We start from the raw sequence: 26,153 nt of genomic DNA on the forward strand, positions 1-26,153 counted from the left end.
TACGTGTATGCCTAATGCATATGTGCTTGTGTGTGACTCTTTGTTTCACTTTTCATTGCTGAGAGGAGGCTATTTTTTTTCATTTCTTGAGAAACGTGACCCATTTAAAAATGTGATACCTTACCTTTTACACCATTAAATACAGTTGAACACACCATTCCAAGAGAATGGTTGCACTAAAGGGTTTTTTCTTTTCTTGTTGTCTTCAATGGATGTTGATTGTGAAGATGTGTGGAGCTCAAGCATCCATAAGAAAAGTCACTCTTATTTGCAACGTCCTATGATCTACAGTATTTTGGCATGGGTACTGCTCTCGAAAAACAGTTGCTGTCTCAAGTGTGCATGTGTGTGCGCGTTGACAGAGATGTCATGGTGAGCGACGACTTTGGCACAGCAGAAATGATTGTCTTTACAGCACTGCATCACATTTGCTAAAAATAACCATGCACCACAACACATAGTGAATGGATTGCAGGGTAACCTTTTTTGTTTTTCTACTCCTTTTACTATTATTCCCTTTCCAACCCTTGCAATCAATTTATTTTCTCCATTCATTTTCCATTGCAGGTTTTCAGTTTTGTTTTGTCTTTTTCTTTCCAGCATCAGGTTCCCCTCTCCAGTGTGTTTGTCCCAGTGAAAAAGACTTGTCACAATGCAAGCTGAGCTTGCAGCCCCAGCCCATCTGGCCAGCGTTCGGCAGTTTTCTACAATTACATATAATTGAGGGGTTTTAAATATAGAATCCTTTTTTTAGTATTCGTTTCATAAGAATTGGCCGTAGAAGTGGTCTGTGACTGTAAAACCACAGAGTTGTTCTTTATCCTGCCGGAGAAAGTGATGATGTGGAAGTTTGTCTTTTTTCCACATTTGATGACCCATTCCTTAATTAGTTTTGTCCATCTCAGTTCTTCTAATTTTCACCTTCTTAGGCTTGTGGCGGTATGGCTCAGTGGTAGAGTGGCCACCACCCATCTGTTAGGTTGTGGGTTCGATCCTCACTCCTAGTGACTATGTCGAAGTGTTCTTGAGCAAGACACTAAACCCCAACTTGCTTCCAGTGGACCTGGCAGTGCTCTGCATGGCAGCAGCTGACCACTGGTGTGTGAATGGGTTAATGTGAGGCATTGTAAAGCACTTTGGGCACCATGTGGTGTAGATAGTGGTAAGTAACTTGTAATCTATCTTGGTTACTTTTGGAATAACGTAATCATTAAAGTAACTAAAATATTTTTTAAATCAAATAATCAGTAAAGTAACTGAGTCACTTTTTCATGGAAACGGTGGCAGCGCTGCCCAAGACCCTTAATGTATACATGTGCTATAGAAAATGGATAGATTGATGTCAACAGTATGACCCCAACCACTTCAGGCATAACCCCAACAATATTACAAAATTACAGTATATTCATATAATTCCTTCTCGCCTTAATTTAACTGAACTCAGTTCAAATCAACTTGATTTTATCTTCTTTCTTTTTCTTTTCTTTTTTATCTGTTGACTTCACAAAATGCCAAGGGACCCATGTCAATGGGTGGGTGAGGACTAAAGAGGGGTGGAAGTGGATGGTGGGTTGGGATTTACAAGGGCTACTGGAACTTTGGTTTTCTTTTTATTAAAATTTTAAAGTTTAAAGCCCATCCCAGCTTTAACCTCTTACAAACATACTAAAAGTGGTTTTAATGAGAAGGCTTCTTCTTTCTTTAGTGGCACATAAAAATGGTTGTCATTAGCATAGTAGTCCATGAAATCCAGTGCTTTGTCAAGATGCTAATCAGGGGGTGGAAAATACAAGAAAAAGGCAGCAGCCCTAAAATTAAACCCTGTGGAACCCTATAAGACAGTAGAGCAGACTGGGACTCAGAACTACTAAAGCTTACACACATAGATCTGTCTGCCAGATAGGATCCAAATCGCTATGACTAATGCCCACAAGGTGCTGTAACCGAGCCACTAAAATACTGTGGTCCACAGTGTCAAATGCCGTATCATTGTCTGTCAATTTCTAGGACTATGTCATTGAAAACTTGTAGTAAAGCTGATTGGGATTGGGATCCCGTGCAGCGGTTTTAAACCAAACTGGAAGACTGGAAGACCTCCATCCTCCAGGACAACATTAGCTAGGCCAAGGGAACAACACCAGATGCCACACTGCTATTAATAAAGGGCAGAACCAGAGACCCTATACGAGGTTAAACTTCCTTCAAAAAGTATGGAGGGACAGAGTCATAAGTAGAACCTGATGCCTTGATCTGGCTGGCCAATTCTCAGATGATTTTTCCCCTGGAGAGACATGTCCCCTCAGTACAGTTTAGAATCTACAGTAGAATCTACAGGAATAGGTGGCATTATAACATCCTTGTAATGATTACTATAAGTTCTCAATTATACAAAAAAGAGAGAACTGCTGTTTCTTTCATAATACACATACACAACACATTTGAGATGAAAAGGCTCCAAGCCTAAAAAAGTGCATTTACATTTAGCCTCTGTATCTTGTTTGTGGTGTTTGTTGTGACAGGCTCCTTTCCTCTTCTCCCACTGAGGTTGAGTCACAAAAGGAACGGGTGGGGGGAGAACATTAATAAGCAAGACAAACTTAATAGCAGAGCCAGAAGAGCATAATTTCTGTCTGTGCTCCACAGATAATGTAATTAGTCGGAACCTCAGCTTCAGTACCATTCCCTGGTCTATGTTCACACTAACCCCAGGCATCAAAGAGAGGGCAAATGTAAAGACGAAGAGACTACACAGAGAAAGTCATCTTACGACCACTTAAGCTTGGCTTTTCTTGCTGTTTATAGTCACACTCATGTTGGTTGGGTCTGAGCTTGAACTGTTCTCAATGTCCAAGCGATGCTGTCGAAGTGTGACAATCAACATTATGCACCATTCAGTTTCTTCCCTTTTCATTCTCATCTTTATTCACTGCTTGTCTCCCTCAAGCCAAGTGGCTGCTCATATGTTGACTGCATGTTGAGTGGTGCTTGTCATAACTAAAACTGATGCCGGTGTCACAACTGTGCAAGTAATCAAGCCCAGCAGGCAGGCATGAATGTTAGTTTGTCATCTTATTGACGCTGCCTGGAAGAGCACATCATTCAAGAAGTGTGGAATGATGATGCTCACTCTTGAACACCCTTTTGTATTTTGTATATTGAATATATAATACATACTTACATAGTAGATTGATAGATAGATTTGAATACCAGCATGGACTTTAGATGATGAATTGAAGTGTGAGAGTTCATTGCTTCTTGTTTTTAGGATTTCTAGGATTGCCTGTAACCCATACGCACACACACACACATCCACGCTACATACACTATATATGTACTGTATATGGTAGCATGTGTGTACATTGATTTATATTTATAGTCTGAGCTGCAATTTGTTGGACTAAGAACTTGTTTTAAGTGACTCCAGATAAGATTGTCAGTTTAATGCGCTCTGAATGTTACAGCAGGAAGGAAGGAGTGTGATAAGTGATGACAGACACTCAAACAAACCTGAAGAATGAGCTAATAATAATATAAGTTCTTCCAAATGTGGAACTCCATTTCTCATTGTTACCTACTGTATGCCAAGGGCGTTGTGTTTTTGTTGCTACTTGATATCACAAGCACACAAAATGTGAAACTAATTTCTACAAAACTTAGTGGTGGGTAGGCACATCAGCCATTTGAGATCCCATTCCATTTTTTTTTTAATTTTGAGGTCATAGCCTTGTTTCGGATCGAGAACATGTTGGATACAGACCGTTGATCTTCATTCTGGTTGTACTTTTCTTTCTTTCCACTCAGTTTTTGAGCTTTACTATATATTATATCAATATTACAGTATATAAAGAAAATGTGATATGTCATCTTGACTCATTTATGACCCAGTCTTGATTACTGCATGCTGGTTAGGCGGCGAAGAAATTGATAGTAATATTGTAGAGCTATTGTGGAAACGAGGTAACATCATAGTAGACTTATGAGCAACCCGCTCTTGTCTTCTGTACTTTTTTTGCTGAATTGGATTTTCCGCCAAGATAAACATGCTTTTGAGTGTGATCATAAAGTTTTGCCTGCTAGACAGCTGTTGTTGTAGTGAATCAACATCACTCCATTCCTTGCTATTCTCCCCACCCTTTATCTATTTTTTCTTTCACTTTCAATCTTTTTTTGGATCCTCTCTTCTCATTTTATTGCATGATTCATTTCATCCATTCATCCTTGTTCTTTATTGCTTTTCCCTCATCTTTATTATCTGTTTCTTCTCTTGCCATAGGGACACTTTGGAACCTGTCCTCCTATGAACCCTTGAAGATGGTCATCATAAACCATGGCCTTCAAACAATGACCAACGAGGTCATCATCCCGCACTCCGGGTGGGAGCATGAACCAAACGAGGACTCAAAGCCACGTGATGCGGAGTGGACTACCGTCTTCAAGAACACCTCTGGGTGCTTGAGGTAGGGTCAAAAATGTACTCAAGAATCGGACTAGCATTGGTTTACAGTTTTGTGTGTTTGTATTTCTGCTTTTTGGGACAAGTTACTATTAAAACCACTTTGGGCAGTAGATCATCTTATATTAAAGACTTGGGTTTTAAAGGTTATAGTTGAAGTCCTGCTGCAGACAACAACTTGATAGAGTGATGCTAGTCTACTTTATGAATACTGTCAAGGTGCCTTCAGGCAAGGCACAGCATTTCTGTATCTATTCTGAACCACGAAACTATGGCTATGCCTTAAGAACTGAACTACAGTCGCTTGGCAAATGTGCTCCCGTTGACATCAGTCTCATATCAGATGTTAGCTTCTTGTCATATTTATAGCAATTGGCAAATGCTGAATTCTGCCCACTCCTGTCTTCGGGTCTGTGAAGTATTTTATTTGGCAGTCTGCAGAAGGATTACAGACTGACACTAGAAATTATTCCTGGCACCACCTAAGCCTTACACCTCAGATATATGTTATATGGCAAAATGTCATATGTGACTGAAAACACAATATATTTTGTTATTTTCTTTTTTTGCCCTACAAAATATTTTATGTTCACATTTACGTAATAAAAAAAAAATACTGGGTGTCATCCACACACGTCATTATGCTGTTCAAACTTGTGGAAAGTATGTGAGTGAAGGTCCGTTAAAGTTTGAATGGAAGCAACAGGACCTAACGATGTTTCATCTTTAACTTATTCACTCCCAGCCATTTTCACTGAAGCAATCCTCTTCACTCCCGGCTGTTTTACTGGATTTTGTCAGATTTTCCAAGGCCCACAGAATATTGTGTTCTATTGCTATAAAAACATGGAACCTACGAAAAGAAAGATTAGAGTCTCTAATTTCATCAGGAAAAAGTATATTTCTATCTGTTTCCGTTTTGCAGCAATTAGCATTAGAATATAGCTAAGTTTCATCGTTATTCACAAATCTATTTAGAAATGTGAGTAAATTAGCTTTTTTCTTCAACCGTTTTTGCAGTTGAGAGGCTGCATCAAAGCCTTGTATGTTCTAGCATTAAAAAAACATAAAAACGTATAAATACGTCTTTTGGACACTTAACACATTTAAAATAGAACATATTAATACGTTTTTGGGAGCAAATGAGTTAATAAAAACGGCTTCTTTAGTTCCAAATCTTAGGTTTGGCGTTCCATATTTACTGTAAATCTCTGGTAGATGTGTCACCTGAGCAATAGACACTTAGGAGTGTTATTGTTCTCGCTCGATGTGACTGGTGAATGACACACTCCACACACAGAAATAGAAAAAACCCCTGAAATTATTGAGAAAAAACACATTAGAATTCACAGTTTGTAATGTGTTTTTGCAGTTGTCGTATGTTTATACAGATAGATTTATTATATCTGGTCTCAGGCGGTGAAGGAGGTCACACAGCTGACTTTCACACAGCCAGTCAGAACACGTCTACCTGAGTGACCATAGGTGTTGATATGAGGGTGATTGTTTGTCTGTCTTCATGTTGTAACTTGTCATTTGCCCACAATCAGCTTGGATTGGCTCCATCTTCCTGCGACCCTGAACTGGGAGCATAAAAATAAAAAAATCGATAGATGGGTTGTATGTAGACTCAGTGACAATGGGAATGTGAGTGTTATGTCTCTATAGGTGCCATGTGATTCAGTTTGTGGTTTGCCTTTGGCCTTAAATCCACTTCCTGGAACCTTGAATAGGAAAAGAGGTTGGATGAATAATAGATGAATGGGGAGCGTATTTACATTTTATGGCTTCATAAAATGTACAAAACAGCATTTTAAATAATATTTTATCCTCTCTGTCGCCTTGTTTGTTGGCAAGCAATTTTTGTTTTTCAACTTAAAAGTAAATTGAAATTTTCAAGTAACCATCTCAAAACTGTGTGTGTGTGTTTTTAGATGACCATGCCTCATTCCTGACTGCTTGCCAAGCTTGTCTAGACAGTAATCTGGAGCAGAACAACCCAGCAGTCAATGCTTCAGCAGTTTACTGTTTTACAATTGCAACATACAGAAAGTACCTCACGGATATGAACATTTTGCCTCTACCAAGTTTTCTCTCATCAAAGACACACTTGGGAAAGTGTGAAAACTCATGCAGTTTCCAGAAATATACTGATCATGCTCACAAGAGCAGTGATAATGAATCAGGAGGGAATAAATGAAAGTTCACAGATGTAGTTAGAAAGCGTTACACAGAAGTCAATGTTGTTTTTTCTCCATTTAACATGAGTTCAGTTCTGCCTTTTTCCGCATATGTCTATTTGTCAGCTTCTCTACAAACACAAGCTCTCATTACCCCTACCCACATGTTACTGCTGGCAGAAAACACACAGTCCTCCTGTCAATCTCACTTGCTATACACTTAATGCAAGCAGTGCTGCTGAGGAAATGACTCCATGGTAACTGTAACCATGCCTGCAGTTTCCTAGATGCAAGGTTTGTGCCTTGGGAAGAAATGCTGATGCCAGAGAGAATTTGTTTACTTACACCACCAGAGACGTCACTTAAACTTCAATGAGACTCAGTATAGTTCCATTTGTTTTCATTTTTATCCTCCGTTAATGTCGCGTATCACTGCGAAGGGGGAACCAACTCCATATATGTCTTCCACTCTACTCTAGGTAGGGTGTCTACAAAAATTTGAAGTGAGTGTTTGGGAATTTTCCATCCATTCATCCAGATGTTGTGAGATCAGAGGTCACTGATGTGGGGTTAGAGAAACTGACTCTGTCTCTGTTCTAGTTCATGCCAAATATGTTACTACTCCAAACTGTTTGCATCCAATTTGGTTTATAACATTGTACATGATGTCTTGCTAAAATTAATACTTAAGATTGAGAAGGAATCAATGAGTTGAAGCCACCCCGTGGTAGATTAATTAAAAGGTGTGTCTCAAGACTTTTGCTTAATTACTATAGGATAAGATCTGTTGACCTTGAACCACTTTGCATGACTTGCACATGTAATGTTTTTGTACGCATTGACTTACGTACTGATGACAGAGATCGTCAGGGGGGGGTCCATCCTCCTCAATCCCCCTCCATTGGCGACTCCTCAGTTTATTCCCAGCTGCTTTTGTCCACAGCAGCTGATAGCCTCATAACTCTGAGGGACCTTCAAATTTGGACGGCTGGTCATTCGGTACACCTGCACAACCTAGTTTGATTCATTACAAGACATGTGTAAGACAAAGCATACTTACCAATGTATTATCTATTCTGATTGACGGAGGAGACGTACAGTATTTTAATTCGAATAATGTATATGTATTATTCATAATTTGGCAGCAGAGTGACCTAGTGGTCGTCTTGACTGCATTCCTGTGTGAAGTATGCATGTTGCATGTGCTTGCATAACTAGTACTGTTGTGATATTTCTATGGTTTGACGACGCACGACTGTATCTCGCTGTCTTGGCTGTGGTATCTGCGTTTGTGTGAGTGTTTCTCTCGCTCCCTCCGTCTAGCCACCTTTAGGTAGAATTAATGCAGCAATTTGCACTTGCTGTTTTTCACAGTAACGCAACACCAAGCCAGTAACAAAAGAGCTTTCCATTTGCAGTGAACACTAAAAATGCTGATGCAAGCTCACAACCTGCTCTGAGTTGATGAAAATAATTAAAAGTCTATATCTTTTCATCTACTGCTGTGCTGCAGCAGATGTCTCATTTTGCACAGAATATCCTGCACAGCAGATACGTAAAATATAATGCTACACAACTGCTTTCAATGAAACCTACATTTAACAATAAGTTTATACAATGAGAAAATTCAAAGTCGCTCCTTAAAATAAATGGAATTAGCTGATTTGCTTCAAAATAATTACTTTGTACATTACTGCCACTGAAATCAATAATTTTGGGTCTCCAACTGCTGGTGTAGCCTCGTCAGAACCTACATATTACTCCTCCAGGTCACCTCTCCAGGGACAACAACTATCTGCTGTCTTAACTGACAGATGCACTATCCATAATCCTTCCAACAAAGACAACTGTCCCCCAAAAGACTCCTAAAAATGAAACAGCTGGCAGTAAAACTCAGTCCGTCTGCTCCCAAACACACGGCTGTCAAATAAATCCAAGGTGCGTGCCCCTCGGATTAATTTACAAGGGTACTCGAGACTATTGTCTGACAGCTGAAGACTGATAGCAGCGCTTCATAGACAATTGAAGACATTGGCAGACATGCTCGGTGACACTCCGGCCAGCTAGTATTAGTCAGAGTAGCAGATGATGTGGCTGTGATCTGAATTTTAGAAGTTTTTCGATTTGGTAGATTTGGAATTTTGCACTATGTGTGTGCTATATGCACACAGTGGGTCTCTCTGTCATGCATAGTATGTTTATTTTGAACAAAACAAACATGCAGTGGTGTCGGGTGTGGTGTACACTTATTGTTACAATACTCCCTGCAACTACCAGACTTAATGGGGTTTGTCTAATGGGATTATGCATCTTGGATGCTCTCATAAATGAAATCACATGTGAGGAGCTGGGAGTTCAAGCCATCCTTTAACCTTTTGTTCTGCCTTTCCTTTTATAGTCAGTCAGGAAACAACATTTCAGGCTATGAGTATGGGTAGTATAAGAGTAGAAATTCTCTTTGTACTGCAAATTTCACATTGACTGATGTCAAAGACTTGCTGGAAATACCTTGTACACGATATCAAGCACTAACATATTTTCACCGTCATCAAGCCTAATAAACAATTCATCTGAGAGAAATGAAAAATTGTCTGATAATGCTTCGCTTTTTCTTAGTCGACCATCATCTTTTGGAAATAAATAAATCATACTCATCATCACTCAAATCTAACTTAAAACTGCTGTATATTTTTCCCGCGTTGACACAGCAAGCATGAAAGAATACAGAGTGAGAGGCACGCAAACAGTTCTGCACCACTTGAGCTGGAGGATGGAGATGATGCCTTGCTGAAAGGTGCCTTGACATTAGCCAGCAAGCAGACTAGCATCTGACATGTTACTTTTTGTTGGCAGCAGTGGGTTCTCGAACCCATGACCCTTCGGCTCCAAAGCTCAAGTCTTTACATATGATTACTGCAGTCCCATATTGCTGAGAATTGTTGTTTTGGAAAACATATGTCTTTGTTGGTATGTGCTTAATTGAAGTGTATGTGTGTCTTCTTTAGAAACGTAAGCTCAGATGGTGCAGAGGCTCGGCGCAGACTGAGGGAGTGTGACGGATTGGTGGACGCCCTGCTGCATGCCCTCCAATCAGCTGTAGGGAAGAAGGATATGGATAATAAGGTTGGCTACCTGCATTCTACTCATTTACAATTGGCTTGTTTTTAGCAGATGCTCTAACACGGACAATGTTCTATTTGCCGCCTCCCGTCTAGTCTGTGGAGAACTGTGTCTGTATTATGAGGAACCTGTCCTACCACGTCCACAAAGAGGTGCCAGGGGCCGAAAAGTTTCAGGACCCATCAGCACCACAGGCCCCTGGCTCTGCTGGGCTACAGAGGAAGAAGAAGGATGATGCTGGCTGCTTTGGAGGGAAGAAGGCCAAAGGTGAGGAAGAGGAAGCTTTTGAACCTCATGAATTAATCTATATTACTGCTATAAAAAGAAATTCCCCAATCACATATAATTTTATCACATCACAACCTAACATGAACAACTTGTTTGGTAGATTATTTCTGTTTTGTAATTAATACCTGTTGGAAAGCCTGTTTATGTTTATTAAAAGGAACACACATTTGTGGGATGAGAAGCAGTATATGTTGCACACATGCCTATTCCTAACAGTTCTTTATGCTATTACTATTGACTCTTGTTTGATGTTCTTTTCTGGATTAAATGCATAGACTCTTGCCAGTAACAAGGAAGAAACAAAACATGTTGGCAATTGGACAATTTAGGGCTAAATCCACTAAAAGTTTGCATGGCTTTTACGCGGCACTCACCAGTAGAACTGGAGCATGCACAGTGTCTAATTCTCAAATCATGTGCAGATGGTCAAATGCGCCTCAGTGCTCCGGTGGTATTTGCACATATTTGACGGAGAAATTGTCTCTATGCAAATGAGCCTCATTGATAAACGTGTAATTCACTAACACCAATGCTAATTGCTACACAAAGTTTGAGTGATGCAAATAACATCTATAGAAAGCTGTTGTAAACGCCTGTGGAAGCCTCAACGGCACGGGGGAACGCATTGCACAAGACGTCATCCAAAATAGCCCGCCATCACCCTTGTCTACCTACAGTATGCCCTCATCAATCTCTGAAAATGTCCAAATGTTTGCACCATATTTTGGATTTTATAGATACTAAATGAATGAATGAATAACGAGGCACTCACTACAGTTTAATGTCGCTTACACTACGTCCATAAACTCCTAAATACTATGGTGATTGTTTTCATGTTTTCAGCAGATCAATGTGGGCATTATTAGAGATGTCCATGTAAATTTTGGTGACGACTGGTAGCAGTTTTCTGACAGTCCCTCTTCGGCCAGGACTCTAAGCTCACATTCTGATAATTTATCTATAACAGTAATAGTAAGAAAAATAACGTATTTTATCAGTCCATTTACCATTTTAGGCGCCTTTATTGGCACTCAAGGACACGTTAAATAGAATAATAAAATAAATAAATAAGGACAGCGCAAAATGGCATTTTGTTGCGTAGGCAGTTTTAGGCAGGTGTCTTTTGAGCTGTGATTTGAATTGAGTGAAAGAGTCTCCTGTCATTTTTCTGCCACAATGTTCTTGGCATAAAGTCATCATTTATACTATGTGTGGCACTCAGGGAGAAAACAGGTGCAAACTGCGCTCAACTGTTAAACTTTGTGGGCGTGTTTGCGCTGCTCTGTCATTAGTGCAAAATACTTTGCGAATAGGACGTTAAGACGAAGCAAACTGCAGGTGCAAATGAAGTGCAATAAATGGCGCTATCAGCTCATTCTGCCCACTTTTTTTTTTTTTATAACCTGGACCCCCAGTAGCTTGTGGAGGAACCATACGCAGCCACAACAGTCTGGCACCTCCTCCTGTGACCATGCTGTGTGGAATGGCATTCCACTACCCAACCAGCGTTTTTGCAAGTCAGCATCAAAAGTATGGCTAAGCTGATCCCACAAGTGTGCAGTTAAATTGAGGTTAGGACTATTGGCAGGCCACGCTTTAAAACACTGCTTTTCAGAGGCGAGTTGTTGAAGAATATTGAGATTGCCTTAAATTACACACATGTTATCCAGTGATGGAGATGCTGCTCCATCTTGCTGTCTCCATCAAAAGAGCTTACTGTCTCCAATTAGCATCACATTCTCCCTGTCTTCTCTGCACTTTGATCCTATGATCAGACTCATTGCTGAACATAACATTCCTCCACATGTTGATGTTCCAGTACAAGTGTTTCTGTAAGCCGTGTTGCAAGGTGAAAATGTGACACATTAAACATGACTGTGATGCATATACTATGTCATGCTGCTCATCCCACAAATGTTCCTTACAAATAGGGCATCACGTAGAAGGGAAATTTCCAAATGTATTACATTTATTGGCAAGAAGCATTGTTACCACTGAAAAATAATCTACCAAAGATGATTCCCCTCACCCCCAATGATATTAAATAACTGCCTTCTTTCCAGTCTTCTTTTCTCCCTGTCCTTCCACTTGCCTCATAGACTAGACACTTGTTCCCACTTATCTGTAAGAATGTGTCTTATTTCTGTGTTTCTATTAAATTGACGATTTCAATTATAATGAATTCAAAATCAGTCCTTGATAGCCTGCATTGTTGGCTCCTTGTCAGATATTACGTTTAGATGTGTTGTAAGCAACATCTCCATCTGTGCTCTCCTGAGCTCTTAGCAGCACAACACCGTTATCTCCCTGCTGTACAACAATAATGGCTGTCATTAATCAGATGGCCAATGAAGTGTGACTGCACGTCGGTGACCTCCGGTATCTAACGACTCTTTGGAGACATCTCTCTTTTTGTGGGTGTGAGAAACACAAACCATACATGTATATGGACTTCTAAAGAAAGCAATTATCCACATGAACACTTTGCTCTGTGGAAACGCACATTAAATAATGAGTTGTGTGTAGCTGCTGCGGTCCCCCTCAAGGTGTTGTTTCTAAGAGGACCATTAAACATCACCATAAAGAAGCACAGAGCAATGCAGTTAAGTGACATTGTCGGCAAAATTGTTGGTAATTTGTTGCCTTAAGTAGGCTGCGTATTGCCTCATATTCGGGTTAATGTCTTATTCTGTATGAATTAAGATACACATTTATGATCAGAAACAGCAGAAGTGTTCTAGCTTTGATTGGTTAATGAGCAGCCTGAGATTTCGATCGCATCTGTTTTTTCTTTTGACGCAGTGAGTTTAATGGAGCATGTTTATAAATGCTGGCAGCTTGCACTGTTGTTTTTCATTCTGTCTCCTTTTTTTGTCTCGAATTTGATGCTAGAAATGAATTCAACAACAATTGTCCAAGAGGTTTTTTTTGGACAATTTCAGTATCGCTTAATAAAAAAATAGTTTCCCCTCTTTTCTCTCTTAAATTCTCTCTTTACTTCTGTATCCTCTTTTGTGAGCTCCTTTAATTGTCACTCAAGGCTATTTTCAGAAAATGATCTCTGTTCTCCTTTTTACACAGCCCTTTGACATGTGAGCATGGCTTTTTCACCATGCCCCTTCTCTCTTTTCTGTGCTTTGTCTTTTTTTGGCTGCTGCTTCCGTGGCTAACTGTAGAGGAATGGTTTAATCAAGGTGAGTGCACCATGCAATCTTCTTCTCATTGTCGTTCTGGTCCAACCCATTTTCCCTTGTCTCATTCCCTAGAATATAGTTAGAAGAGATGTTGTGTGTGCTTGCAAAACATTGGTTATACTCATTTCACATGCATTGTTTTTTTTTTATTTGTATTTTTTTAGGTCACACCCATCTGACGCGGTCCGGTTATTTCGTTAACAAAAACTTAAAAAAAAAAAATTTCGGATGAAAACGAGACTAGACTAAAAAGCCCTCATTAATAAACATTAACCGGGACTAAATTAGTATGCATTTTCGTCGACTAGTGAAGACGAGACGGGGAAAAAAATGGACTAAAATCTATGGACAGACGAGACGAAAATTATATGGTATTGAAAAATCCTGTCTCTGCTAATCTGTGACTGTGACACTGTCTGTCATGTGACATACCCTCTTTCAAATCTGTAGCTAACAAGTGCAACATGCACAAACACATGGGACAGACAGGAGGTGGATCCACGGTGAAAGGTAAAAAATAGAAAGAAAAAAAATAGTAAATTATAGTTGTAACATAACATTAATCCTTGCCCTGCGATTGGCTGGCAACCAGTTCAGGGTGTACCCCGCCTACTGCCCGAAGCCAGCTGGGATAGGCTCCAGCAACCCCTGTGACCCTTGTGAGGACAAGCGGTACAGAAAATGGATGGATGGATGGATGGATAACATTAATCCTACGGCTATAATGTTCCAACAATAATGTTAATCCGACCGCTAACTAATGCTGGGGATTTTTCTAGCTCGTAGCTTGGAGCCGTAGTAGCCACTTGTTAATATACTGTAATTGTGTGTCAATTGTTTTTCATCAAAAAGATGAGAGAACATTTCATGGGAAATAGTTTTTGATCCGAAATTTTCAACATTATCTGCTGTCAAAAAAATATACAGCGGTAAAATAGTTATCCTGTCTAAAAGTGTGTAGACTAAAATGTTGGCAGAATTTTTTGACTAAAACTAGACGAATAAAATTATGTTTTCTTGGACTATAATAAAGACTAAAATGCTAGATTTATAGTCGACTATAAGTTGACTTAAAAAAACGGGATGGGGTTGACCAAGTATGATAAAAAACTAACAAGCATGATTGAAGCGGAACTAAAACTAAATTTAAAAATCTGATAAAATTAACACTAGTCCGGTGGATATATTTGGTAAAGGACTGGGAGGTTGTAGAGCTTCCCTCATCCAATGACTCAATCAGGTAAACTACAGAAAATATTTAAAAATAAATCATCCTGAAAGCCATTCATTCATTCATTCATTCATTTTACAGTTAGACCTGATGTTGTAATATTCATATAACATGTAACCCAGGTGGGACTTGAACCCAAAATTAACTGCCTTTGACGCTAATGTCTGGTCCATTAGGCTACTAGGTCTTGTATTCCAACAATGGAACCACTCAGAGTCCAGTGACACATAATTATTTTCATGGATGAAAGGTCCATTTTTATTAACACAAATCCACAGGATCTGAATTTGAAGGATGGCCAAGAAATAATGCGCTGCAGTGAGTTCTTACTTACTTATTTTGTTATAAGTAGCCATTGTACCTTAAAAAACAAAAACAAAAAAAGTCTTCAAAATCATTTGGATGGTACACTGGTTTGGAAAAAAAGAAAAAAGCATTTCTGTTGTGCTCGGCCTAGCATCTGCGGATCATCTTTGATTAGTTCAGCCAGGGAAAATGTTGAGTTGGATTTTACTCCTTCGTCAAACACTAAAATGATCTGACTTGCGTGAGAGTTTATTCGTACACATAACATCTTATTTTTGTAATGATTGCACCAGCCTGTGTTATTAAATCAATGTGGTGGTTCCTCCCATCAGTCATCGCTCTAGAAAAGGTACTAATGATCACTGCCACCTTGGCTACTTGAAATAAATAGAATGACACAATATAAGCCACAAAGTAAGGAAAGTTGCAGTCATTCGGTATTGTGTTATGACGAAACGCACACATAAACTGTAAGTTAGGAGGATCACATCACAACTAGCTGTTGGAGAGCTGCTAGTCTGCATCCTGACACCACACCACATTTCGTTCCATGGGCAGCCATTGCTTTTGTGTGCCGCCTCAATCTGACCTATCTCTCTGCATGCCTGCATGTGTGTGGTCCGGTTGCCTGGTGGTGTGCAAAATGTAAAGACAGCGGAGTGGAAATGGAATTTTCCTTGAGCAAGTATTTTTGTCCGACTGTCAAGGAACACTATCTAGCTAATAGTAATGAAACTTTTCCCAACTGTGGGGTGAGGCCCTTGGCAAATAAATGAATAATTGTTTTTGAGTTTGAGAGTTTATTTCCTGAGCGGAAGCAGTGTGTGCCTGGAAATGGTGTCTCATTATGGGGTTTGTCATGTACAGTAGATCTTTATATTGTCTCTCGGGAATTATCATGAGCATGCAACATGACCATTAGTTACCAGCTGTAATCACCACACCCTGTGCATTTCCTCACATCCTTACATTAGTAAAGGTTTTTCCCTCTTAGGAAGTCCTCCTGTTGTTGTTTATATCATCATATCACCATAATGGTTGATAGCCAACGATAATTATAAGATAGCGTGAAACCTTTATCTCATCACATAATTTTATAGGCCACAAAAACAGAATTCAAATGGAATATTACATGCTCAACAACAATACGATTCTGATGGAGACAAATAACAATATGGAAGACACATTCTTTTTATGTTATTAAAAAATAAATTATATGGTATAACAGGCAAGCTAATTTAGACACACCTAACGAAGAGAGGTCCGTAAATGCATGTGGAAGAACTTGAAAGCACAACTCTCAACCCCAACACCTTTGCGATAAACTCTAACAGAAATAGTGAACCAGGCTCTACATCAATGACCTCTCACTCTCTTCTGGAGAAAATACAGAAAAATTCCCACAGATAAACTCATCATCTTGTTGATCTTGTCCAGTAAACTGGAAACTATCATAGCAGCAAATTGGGACCCCATACAGGCAACAAATATTTCCCAGTTTGTCTTACATCAGTTTTGTCTCACATCTACAGTGAGACTGTTTACTAAAATCCCTGAATCATGATCATTATCGGATATCCGTAGTTACATAATCACTCATGTAAACAGAATAATTTGATAGACTTCACAGTACTGCATAAGTAATGGTATTGTCTCTTAAGGAAAAAATCTGACGAACAAGCTAAAATTATCTCCAATACTCAGATTCCTTTATGTATGTATACTTATATTGCGTAAACACCATACTCTCCAATAGTTCTTACTCCAAACACACATCCAGCGAGCACCGTTTTTAATGAGTTGAGGAAACTAAGGTTATTTACATACCTATTCGCTTTATAGCTGAGGAGTTCTATGCTAAAATCCCAAGTCCCCAATTGACAACCTGTTTTCTTATATAAAATGTCTCTTCACAAGATATTTTAAAGATTAGAAGTTTTACTTTCCCAAATAAGACTACATTTCAGATGTTTTGCTTAGTCAATTACATTGTGCCTTGTGCTCTCTCCTCCATCCAGGTAGAAAAAATGGTGAGAATGACAAAAACTACGACACATTGGATCTTCCCAAGCGTACTGAACCGACAACAGGTAGGCACTTCACCATCAAGTGAAACATGCCGAAATTGAATTACAAGTTGTTAGCTCTGAAACAGATCACGAGTCACACCTGCGGGATACATTTTTTCGAGTCCAGTCAAGTGCAAGCTCGCCAGCAGACGTAAATCTGCATTGTGATAGCAGCAATTGACTGTCACTGATTCTTATCAAGTGATTCTTATTGGTGATTCTGAATATTGTGCAGCAATATTGTGTGGATTCAGTTCCCACTAAATAATGGTGTCAATGTGAGTGGGAATGGTTGCCTTTTTTTTTTATGTGACCTGTGATTGATTAGTCACTAGGTCAGGAAATAGCTTGCCTTTTTTTGCCTGAAGTCAGTTAGAATACGTTTGTACCTCTCTGCTGCCATAAACGGGATTAGCAGTTATAGAAAATGGATGGATGGGTATTTTTGTTCAAATGTTACAATACTAAGAGCACTACAATTAATACAAAATAAGCGTGTTGTCACATCTTGAACTCAAATACTTACCTGTAGTTTGTCTGGTGCGTTTAACACAATAATAATAATAATAATAATTGTTGCTTAATGTTTGTTTGTGTTTGGCCATTTCAATGTTTGAAAGCACTATATTTTGTTCACCCTGTTTTTAAAATTTGTTTCAGTATACGTGCTTCAATGGCGGTTCAAATTGCTCTGCACATTATTTTAAAGCACATTATCATACAGCCAACTCTGCTGTAAATAAAGAAGAAATTATAATTAATGTGCCAAGTCTAAATGAGAATTTTGTTCTCATTTGTAGAGTTAAATATGCTGCTATGCCATTGTACTCCTGATGAAACAAAATCCTCTGCTGTCATTTCATTTTTGCTAGTGCGCTGTTTATTGGTTGGTGCAATCACGTGTTGCATAGTATGTATTGGATTGGGTACAAATGTGACATTTGTCTAGTTATGTGTGAGTAACTTATTTGAACTTACCACAATTCCATTTGTGGTATTTACACACACGCAGCTCCATCACTGTCTAGTGGCAGACACGCGAGTAAATATCACCTCCAATAGTCCACATTAGCATGGAACACTTATACAAGCAGGTTGTAATTTGCCCTTTTCAGATTGAGTCAAAGCCAGTCATTTGCAAGGCTGTAATAGAATAAAGTTGAAAAGTAGAGAATGCCAACAAAATACAGCAGTCCTAAAATGTCATCCGCTGTGTACTTACAAAGAAATCTTATTCAACTTAATAGCCAATGACAGCACAATGCAAAAAAAACCCCTCCATAATTTAAACCTGTACAGCATCAACAATCTAAATAGAGGACATTAAGAAATATACAGTAGGACAATAAGTATATACAGTATAACAAAAGGAAAATACAGTCATTGCTGATGGCAGGTAAGTGTAGTAATGTGACTTTAGCCTCATCTAAACCAGTGAGGGTTTATAAATGTAAACATAGTCACATTGGTTATGTGTCGTTTGAAATGTGCATGTAAATAGAAAGTCAAAAGAAATTGGATATAGGGTTTCAATTGGAAATGGGCATTTAGCCTATTATGTCATCTAAGTAACACTTTGAAAGTGCGCTGATTTGCGACTGTAAAGGTTTATCTGTGTAAATGTGTATTTTTTTATTGGTACTCACTATATATAGTCTCTGCCAGCACCATGTCAGCTTGTCAAGTAGGCAGAAAGACTGAGAGCAGCCCTTATTCAGTGCAGAGGTGTGAAGAGATCGGGCAGATTACGCATCCTGATGTGATCGTTTATAGTGAGTTGATACTGAGGTGCATCCTGGCAGTGCAAAATTTTTCTTTTTTTCTTTTGTGTGTGTGTGCGTGTGCATGTGTTGTGTGTGCGTGTGTGTGTGTGTGTGTGTGTGTGTGTGTGTGTGTGTGTGTGTGTGTGTGTGTGTGTGTGTGTGTGTGTGTGTGTGTGTGTGTGTGTGTGTGCCAGATGGATATGGCATGCAAGACGAACAGACCTGATTGGGTACATGTACAGTAATTACAATTCCAGTTGAATATGGTAAAAGCATTGAAAGAGTTAAATGATTATTTATGCTTGCCATTGAGTTACATAGGAACATGAATACATGAATTTGCTATAGAGAAAGCAGTTATTTACACTGAAGTGTTTTTGAACCTGTTCTATTCGGCTGCATGATCATGCAGGTGTGTGGATATGTATTTTATATGCTGGAACAGTTTTCCTGTACAATGAGGTTGTTTGATATTCTTCCTCGTTAGTTGTAGTATCAGAATAACAACGGTGTATGGCATAAATAAGAGTTGGATTCTATCTATATTGTGTGGTCTGGCGCTGGAAATTGATTCACTCATACATTAAAGTTGCCATTCAGTTGTTATAATCCACATAAATCTAGCTCTAAGTAATTCCTCTTTGGCAGAGATATTTAATACCTTGGTCCGTAATGGAAATAACTTTTCTATAAGGACATATTCTTAATGGTGCTCCATTATTCTTTTGGATCAGAACAAAGACTAAAGAACGAAGAGGCGATATGAAAAGCAATTCTGATGTGTGAAAATAGAAATCCTTTTGGAGCTTTGGTGAGTGCAGCAGCGCCTGAGATGATGAAACATTTTTCCTGCAGTTAATTGAAACCTCAGCTAAACCTTCACACAGGTTGGGAGGTTAGCAGAGGATGTAGCAGAGAGCTGAGGAGTGTGATGTGCTCTTCCTTCTAACTTGATTTGAATGGTAATGGTAAATTGACTGCTTTTTATATAGCGCTTTAACTACACCATATGGTGTCCAAAGCGCTTTACAATGCCTCGCATTCAGCCACTCACACACCAGGGGTCGACTGCTGCCATGCAGGGCGCTGCCAGGTCCACTGGGAGCAAATCGGGGTTCAGTGTCTTGCTCAAGGATACTTCAACATGACACCCCTGCACCTTGATTTTGAAGAGGGTTTTATGCTTTAAGCAAAGCTTTTAGGTCATCAAATAAATGTAGTATCAAAAATGAGAACAAATAGAAATAAAAGTACAAAAACTTTATTTCACCATCTATCCATCCAACATATGTATGTCTGTTAACATCCACACATTATGCCAATGTCTGTCTGAGAGGGTAAAACAGTACAGAACTTTGGGTTCCTCTTAATTGGCAATGGATGCAGACACAAATTAGACCACTAATCTTGAAAAGTCATTACTGTGTACACTACACGCGAGCCTAAAGAGTCAAAGCCATCATTGCAGACAGAGTCAATATGACTACAAGTAGATTTTCAGACGGCTGCTGTCATGGTCCTCTTACTGTGAAGTGTTTTGCTTTTATTTTTATTTGTGTGCGTTTTGTGCTGTATATGTTTAGATGTTTTACAAAACAACAAAAAACAAGAGAGGCATTGTAAGCAAGCAACAATGGGGCTACTTGGTGGAAACAAGACTACATTTTGCTGTTTTTCCTTATAAAGAGGTTATATTATTATATTGAGTGAATATGGAATCCTTACCGTTCACACTGTCTCTCAAATATTTATGTCTCGTCGCCATTTTGTGCCTCTCGGAGTATGTGACCGTTTTAAAATAAGGATCAGCAGCCAGGATTGAGCATGTATGCTAGAACTGATCAATTATTTTTTCAAAATCCGTGCAGTCACCAAAGCCATTTGGTATTATGTTAGAAATGCCTCAGCAAGTTGGCCTTCTTGCTTTTACACTTGCCTCTTGGCCTGCACGTTCTCTATTGTTCTGCTCGCAATCACCCATGGCATAATTGGCAGTTTTTTTTTGTTTGTTTTTTGTCAATTGACAGCAGCTGTATAATATGTCTCACTGCTTTGTCTTCCAAGATAAGAGTGTTTAACTCGTGGAAAGGTCTTAGCATTGACAAACAGTTATGCATTGTATTGTATAACCCTCTTTGTTATCATCCCACAGGAGATCTCTATTTGTGGAATAATGAACACAGACTCCTGTGCTACCAGTGTTGACGAGCTCTCTGTTACACCGCTGCACTGAAAAGTGTGAGGCTGGATTGAATTAAGAAAAAGTGAGCCACACTCCGCTCCTGTCGCTGCGCATATTTTACTAAAAGGCTCACTGACAAGAATCTGATTATTCGAAACAAAATCACCACTCCACCCACAAGACATGATGAACAGCCTGGTGCAGTGAGACCATTTGTTCGAGCAGATCCTTTTTTTCAAGATAAAGCATCTTTGTGCCTTAAATGCCAAGTCTCCAGTGTGGTACCATTATAGCGCATGGGAGGGAAAAAATACGGCATCTACACTTCATGTCATTTAAAAACAGAATATTGTAAATGATAGATTGTGCACTCTAAATTCCAAGCAGCAGTTTCACATAGCTTCTCTGTTTTTGCGGGTAGAATTTAACACCAAGACAGAAAACGCTGACGTTGGGTCTTGCAGATGGATTGGTTGCTGCAGTAAACCTCTCACTCTCTTGTTCAGACTAAACACACCACTTATGTGCTAGAGATACCGCCCCAAATTCACCCCTTCTGCCTCACTTCCTGCTGTCACATGTCATAGAAAGGATGAGACCTAATTACTACGACTGCCGCATAAATGCTCCTTATTCCTACCTGGACATGTGAATAAAATAAAACGTGCATACAAGTTTAAAAAAGAAAAAAAATAGACACAAACAGATCACGTCCACATACACAATGTACAGGAAAACTGCTTTTTTTTGGGTGTGTGTCTGTTTGTTAGTTTGATGCTTAGGGCAACTGTTCATTGACCGTCCCAATGGTTGCAAAATGTGTCTATCACATTCTTCGCTCTATTTTCAGGAACGCCACCACAGAAAAAAGCTGAATGGCTAGTACAATGTAGCTGATGTTCACATTCTCCTAACCCACGTTCCACGCAGGTTTCCGCACTGGCAGTCAAGAAAAATAGAGAGAGAAAAAAAGAGAGGCATAATAAATTAGACCACCTTCTATGTTGTTGAAAATACAAAATTATTTCTGTAATAATACTGTGCGACTGCACTAGACATTATTCATGGAATGAAGTCATTGCAGCTTCATATGTGTGATGACACATGCAGCATTCATCTACGTATACTTAAGGTAATTACAGTACTTATTCCCAGGGCTGTGGTGATGCATAAACTTCACTCAGCACATCTCGGAAATCTGCTAAAACGACTTTAATACATCGAGACAAAAAAAAAAAAACTGAACTGAACCAAACTGAACTACACTATTTGGTAGAATCTAGTCATTGAAGACAATGATTGGCAACTTTTTTTTTTAAGGCAAGGCAAGACAGCTTTATTTAAATAGTGCATTTCGTTCACAAGCAAAGTCAAGATACACAAAGTAGCTTATTAAAATTACTAAAAGAATGTACAGTGCAGGAAAAAGATTTGGGAAAATAAAAATGATAGTCTTAAAGTGGATTTAAGCGTGAAGTGTAATGAGTGGGTAACATAATATAAGGTCTATAAACCATTTGGTCTTTAGATTTGATCCTTGTCCAGTAGGTAATTTTATGTTCAAACTTTCTATATTGGGTGCATGTCTAACATGTTATTGAACTGTGATGTAGAGCAACATGATCTTGGCAGTTGACCACCGACTGAGTGTATGTGTTGTGGTATTATATGAGAGATCACGCAGCACACTGTCATTGGGCTTAATCCATTGCTGTATTTAAACCAATGTCCACAGGTGGTCCAAATCTAGAGGTTGCGATATGCATAGCAGATTGAACAGGAAAAATAATCCCAGCACGCCTACTTAAGATGGTTTAGATCACTTTCAGTCAACATCCTTGCTCTGTCAAGTGTTATTGTGCGAACAGAGCAACCTTGCTGTATGGCTGGACGTGTGTATATATAGAGAACAGCAGGGATTGTCATTCTCTACACAAGAGTTAATCCAAAGTATCCATCACATTTAAGCATGTGATGGGTTGATGGGGCTGGAGCAAGCATTAAATGAGGGATGGGTGTTGACACCAATCCAGACGCAGCAAATCCCTTCACTGTCAGCCTCCATCACAATAGGCATCATGCATTCTGGATGCTAGGTCCGCTCCGAGGGCGAGGTTGTGGTGCAACAATCCAGTGGAGTCGAGGGGGATGGGAAATCAGTGTACGCCTTAATCAGGATTCAGCATTTGCCCAAAATACTAATCAGATTTGTGCTGATTTAGTGACTCTAATAGGCATCAAAAGTGACTGTAAATTGATAGCTGAGCTTGCGTGTGCTTTTTGGGGACTTAAAAAAAAAAAATATATATATATATATATATATATATATATATATATATATATATATATATATATATATATATATATTTATATTTATATATATATATATATATATATTTATATTTATATATATATATATATATATTTATATATATATATATATATATATATATATATATATATTTATATATACACAGAGATTACATTGAATCACATATACACTCAACAAAAATATAAACATAACACTTTTTTTTATTTTGCTTTAGATGAACTCAAAGATCTAAAACTTCTTCCACATTCACAATATCAAAATTTCTCTCAAATATTGTTCACAAACCAGACTAAATCCTTGCTAGTGAGCACTTCTCCTTTGCCAAGGTAATCCATCCCTCCTTACAGGTGTGCCTTACCAAGGTGCTGATTAGACACCATGATTAGTGCACAGGTGTGCCTTAGAGATCTGACTGTGTTTATATTTTTGTTGAGTATATGTCAATTCAGCATATTTATTATAAGATTTATATAGAACTGTAAGAAAGGGACAATATAACGGAAAGATACCGGTAATTCAGATTGTATATACTGTATCTCTATGTACAGTATGTGTGCATGTATTTGTAAACATTTAATATTTTTATGTTTTGCATGGAACAAAGTCCACCAAAATGTGTCACATCATACCATATGAGCTTGTTTGTTTGTTTGTTTGTTTTTTATTGATCAGCGTAAAGTGCAAGATTGTGAAGATAAAGAATGTTGGACAATTGAGTGAAATAACCATCTATAATATTAATAATAATAATAATGCATTGGATTTATATAGCGCTTTTCTATCTAATCAGATACTCAAAGACAGGATAGAATGCTCCTTTAGAGAAGAAAACAAGACATGCGTTTTATCAGATGCCTGAACAAAACATGACAGCTAATGAGCATTTATAATGACATGCTAACAGGATACATATTTACCAAAGATTAATTATGTATGCAGTGTGTTCAGCCTTTTCCATACTTCCGTTAGTTACTGTACATCACAATTTGCCAGTTGGATGCTTTCAAGGTCTGGTTTGGAGGCACTCTTAAGATTTTTTCATACATATATATATTTTTGGCATTCCAAAGACACAGTTGGTTTCAGTATCATATTATTCCAAGTGTCTCTATGTAAATGTGTGTTAGAGTAATGTTTTTACAATACCAATCTCGCATCAATTAGCATTTAGCCTTTGGCCCACATCTTCCTCAGTTATATACATCTTCAGTTCCCATTCCAGTCACTACCATATATATTTTACTTCCCTCGCCATACTACACACATTCCCTACCACTTGCTTGCTGTTGCTCAATGTCCTTCAGAAAAGCAGCAATCCACAGGATTATCTCTGTTTATTCCCCAGAGGCTGGACATCCAACCTCAAAACCCAAACCAAAACTGCTGAACATAAGAACACTTCACCAAATGATAGCTTTGTGATTCCGGTTCCTTATCCCTTTTTGCATGTGTTGTGGCTATCACGGGAGTGATTTCCCACTGCAGCATTCCATGAAATTCATTGGGGAGAAGTTTTACACAGACTGCAAGAAATTTTGTGTGATTCCGTTTGTTTGCCTCTCAGACTCAAGTGATTATTTAAAAATGAAAAAGTCAGATGCCCTCTATAGCTTGTCTCTGTGGACCCTTTTTCTAGATATTTCTTTCAATCTCTGTCTTCTTTGTTCACTTTTAGGAGGATTTTACCCGTCTAACAGAATTATACATTTACTTCACATAATGTTCTTTAAAAGATGCCCATTTTGCTTATTTTTGAAGTATTTCAGTAGATGTTTGTAGAGGCTAAATAGAGCACAGGTATGTCTAGGCTGATAATTGGAGTCCTTGGAGTAATATTTATCCTCGTTTCTGTGGATTTATGGTAAATAAAGGTAAGCTTTTACAGCTTCATAGGGTCCAATCAGTGGACAGTCTTCAGCGCCAACAAGCGCAGCAAGACAGCCAAGGTCATCAATTAGAAAGCACTAATTACATTGACCAGAGCATTCTGTATTGTGTGAGTTTACACTCTAAAATACAAGTTTTTTGGGGGATGTTTTTTTCAAGAATGACTAAATGAAAACATTTGGCAACGGAGAGGACTTAGGAAAGAAGTCAGTCTGCACATTATGTACAGTATACTAATCTTAACATATTTTCTACATCAATTATAGTGCAGTTTGGGTGCAATTTGTTTTGGAATATATGGAATGAGACGTAAGGATTAATGTCAGAAGGAAGTGAAACCAAATGTTCCTGCCAATGGTTTTTTTCATCTGCTGCCAATGTACAGTATTGTTACAATATGCAGTTGCAGTGTCTGCATACTGTAGAATTGGCAGAGGACCAGGGTATTCCACAGTTAAGCTTTGGATAAGCTTTTAAACAATTAAATATTAGCTTCAATTGAAAAGGCATTCAGCTTCTGGATTTATTCCATTGTTTTTAATTGAAATATGTTTAATGAAACAATTAAATATGACCATAACACCTATGTTCTGTAGGCTAATGTGAAATTTTGTGATTGTCATTAGCTGATATCCACTTCAAACCGTCATTTCAGCCTCAACACACACACACGCACGCACGCACGCACGCACGCACGCACACACACACACACACACACACACACACACACACACACACTTGGTAAAATGGCACTATCCAAATGTACCATTAGACCAATCCATTATTTAGACCCCTATTTTTCGGTCATTACCAAAAGCATAGCAAAAAAAAAAAAAGACTGATTTTCAACCAACCAAAAGCACCTCCATTCAATATTTACCATGCAAATGTAAATGTCACAACAAAAACAGGATATCACTCTCAGTTCCCCCTGTGTGAATGTCCCCCTTGATGCGATGTCACATGTAAAATGCATCGAAAATGTTCCAAGCACAATTTATGCCATCAGTATAAATAGCACAGTTTATAAATAAATATATATATATATATATATATATATATATCCTAAATCTTAGAGAAGTAAAACAGATCAGAAGGCCATCTAATTGTGATAACAAAAAAATAATCTCCTAAATAATGGCAACAAT

The 26,153-nt window shown here is 38.5% G+C and overlaps 1 protein-coding gene across 14 annotated transcripts in view; it reads left to right on the top strand.

Annotated features, from left to right (window-relative positions):
* arvcfb (ARVCF delta catenin family member b) overlaps window positions 1–26,153 on the top strand; it is a 189,566-nt gene that overhangs the window by 145,857 nt on the left and 17,556 nt on the right. For 10 of the 14 annotated variants that reach the window (XM_086075596.1, XM_086075604.1, XM_086075598.1 and 7 more), the window contains 5 exons: window positions 4,274–4,457; window positions 9,639–9,756; window positions 9,849–10,020; window positions 13,218–13,235; window positions 16,791–16,862. In XM_086075596.1, the coding sequence (XP_085931722.1) occupies window positions 4,274–4,457; window positions 9,639–9,756; window positions 9,849–10,020; window positions 13,218–13,235; window positions 16,791–16,862 (564 nt within the window). The remainder of the gene's footprint in view (window positions 1–4,273; window positions 4,458–9,638; window positions 9,757–9,848; window positions 10,021–13,217; window positions 13,236–16,790; window positions 16,863–26,153) is intronic. The other 4 variants (XM_086075601.1, XM_086075608.1, XM_086075602.1 and 1 more) reach the window with 2 other exon arrangements.

Source organism: Leptonotus elevatus, chromosome 5 (genome assembly GCF_054856555.1).
Source record: "Leptonotus elevatus isolate MCC_2025b chromosome 5, RoL_Lele_1.0, whole genome shotgun sequence".
Classification (NCBI taxonomy): domain Eukaryota; kingdom Metazoa; phylum Chordata; class Actinopteri; order Syngnathiformes; family Syngnathidae; genus Leptonotus; species Leptonotus elevatus.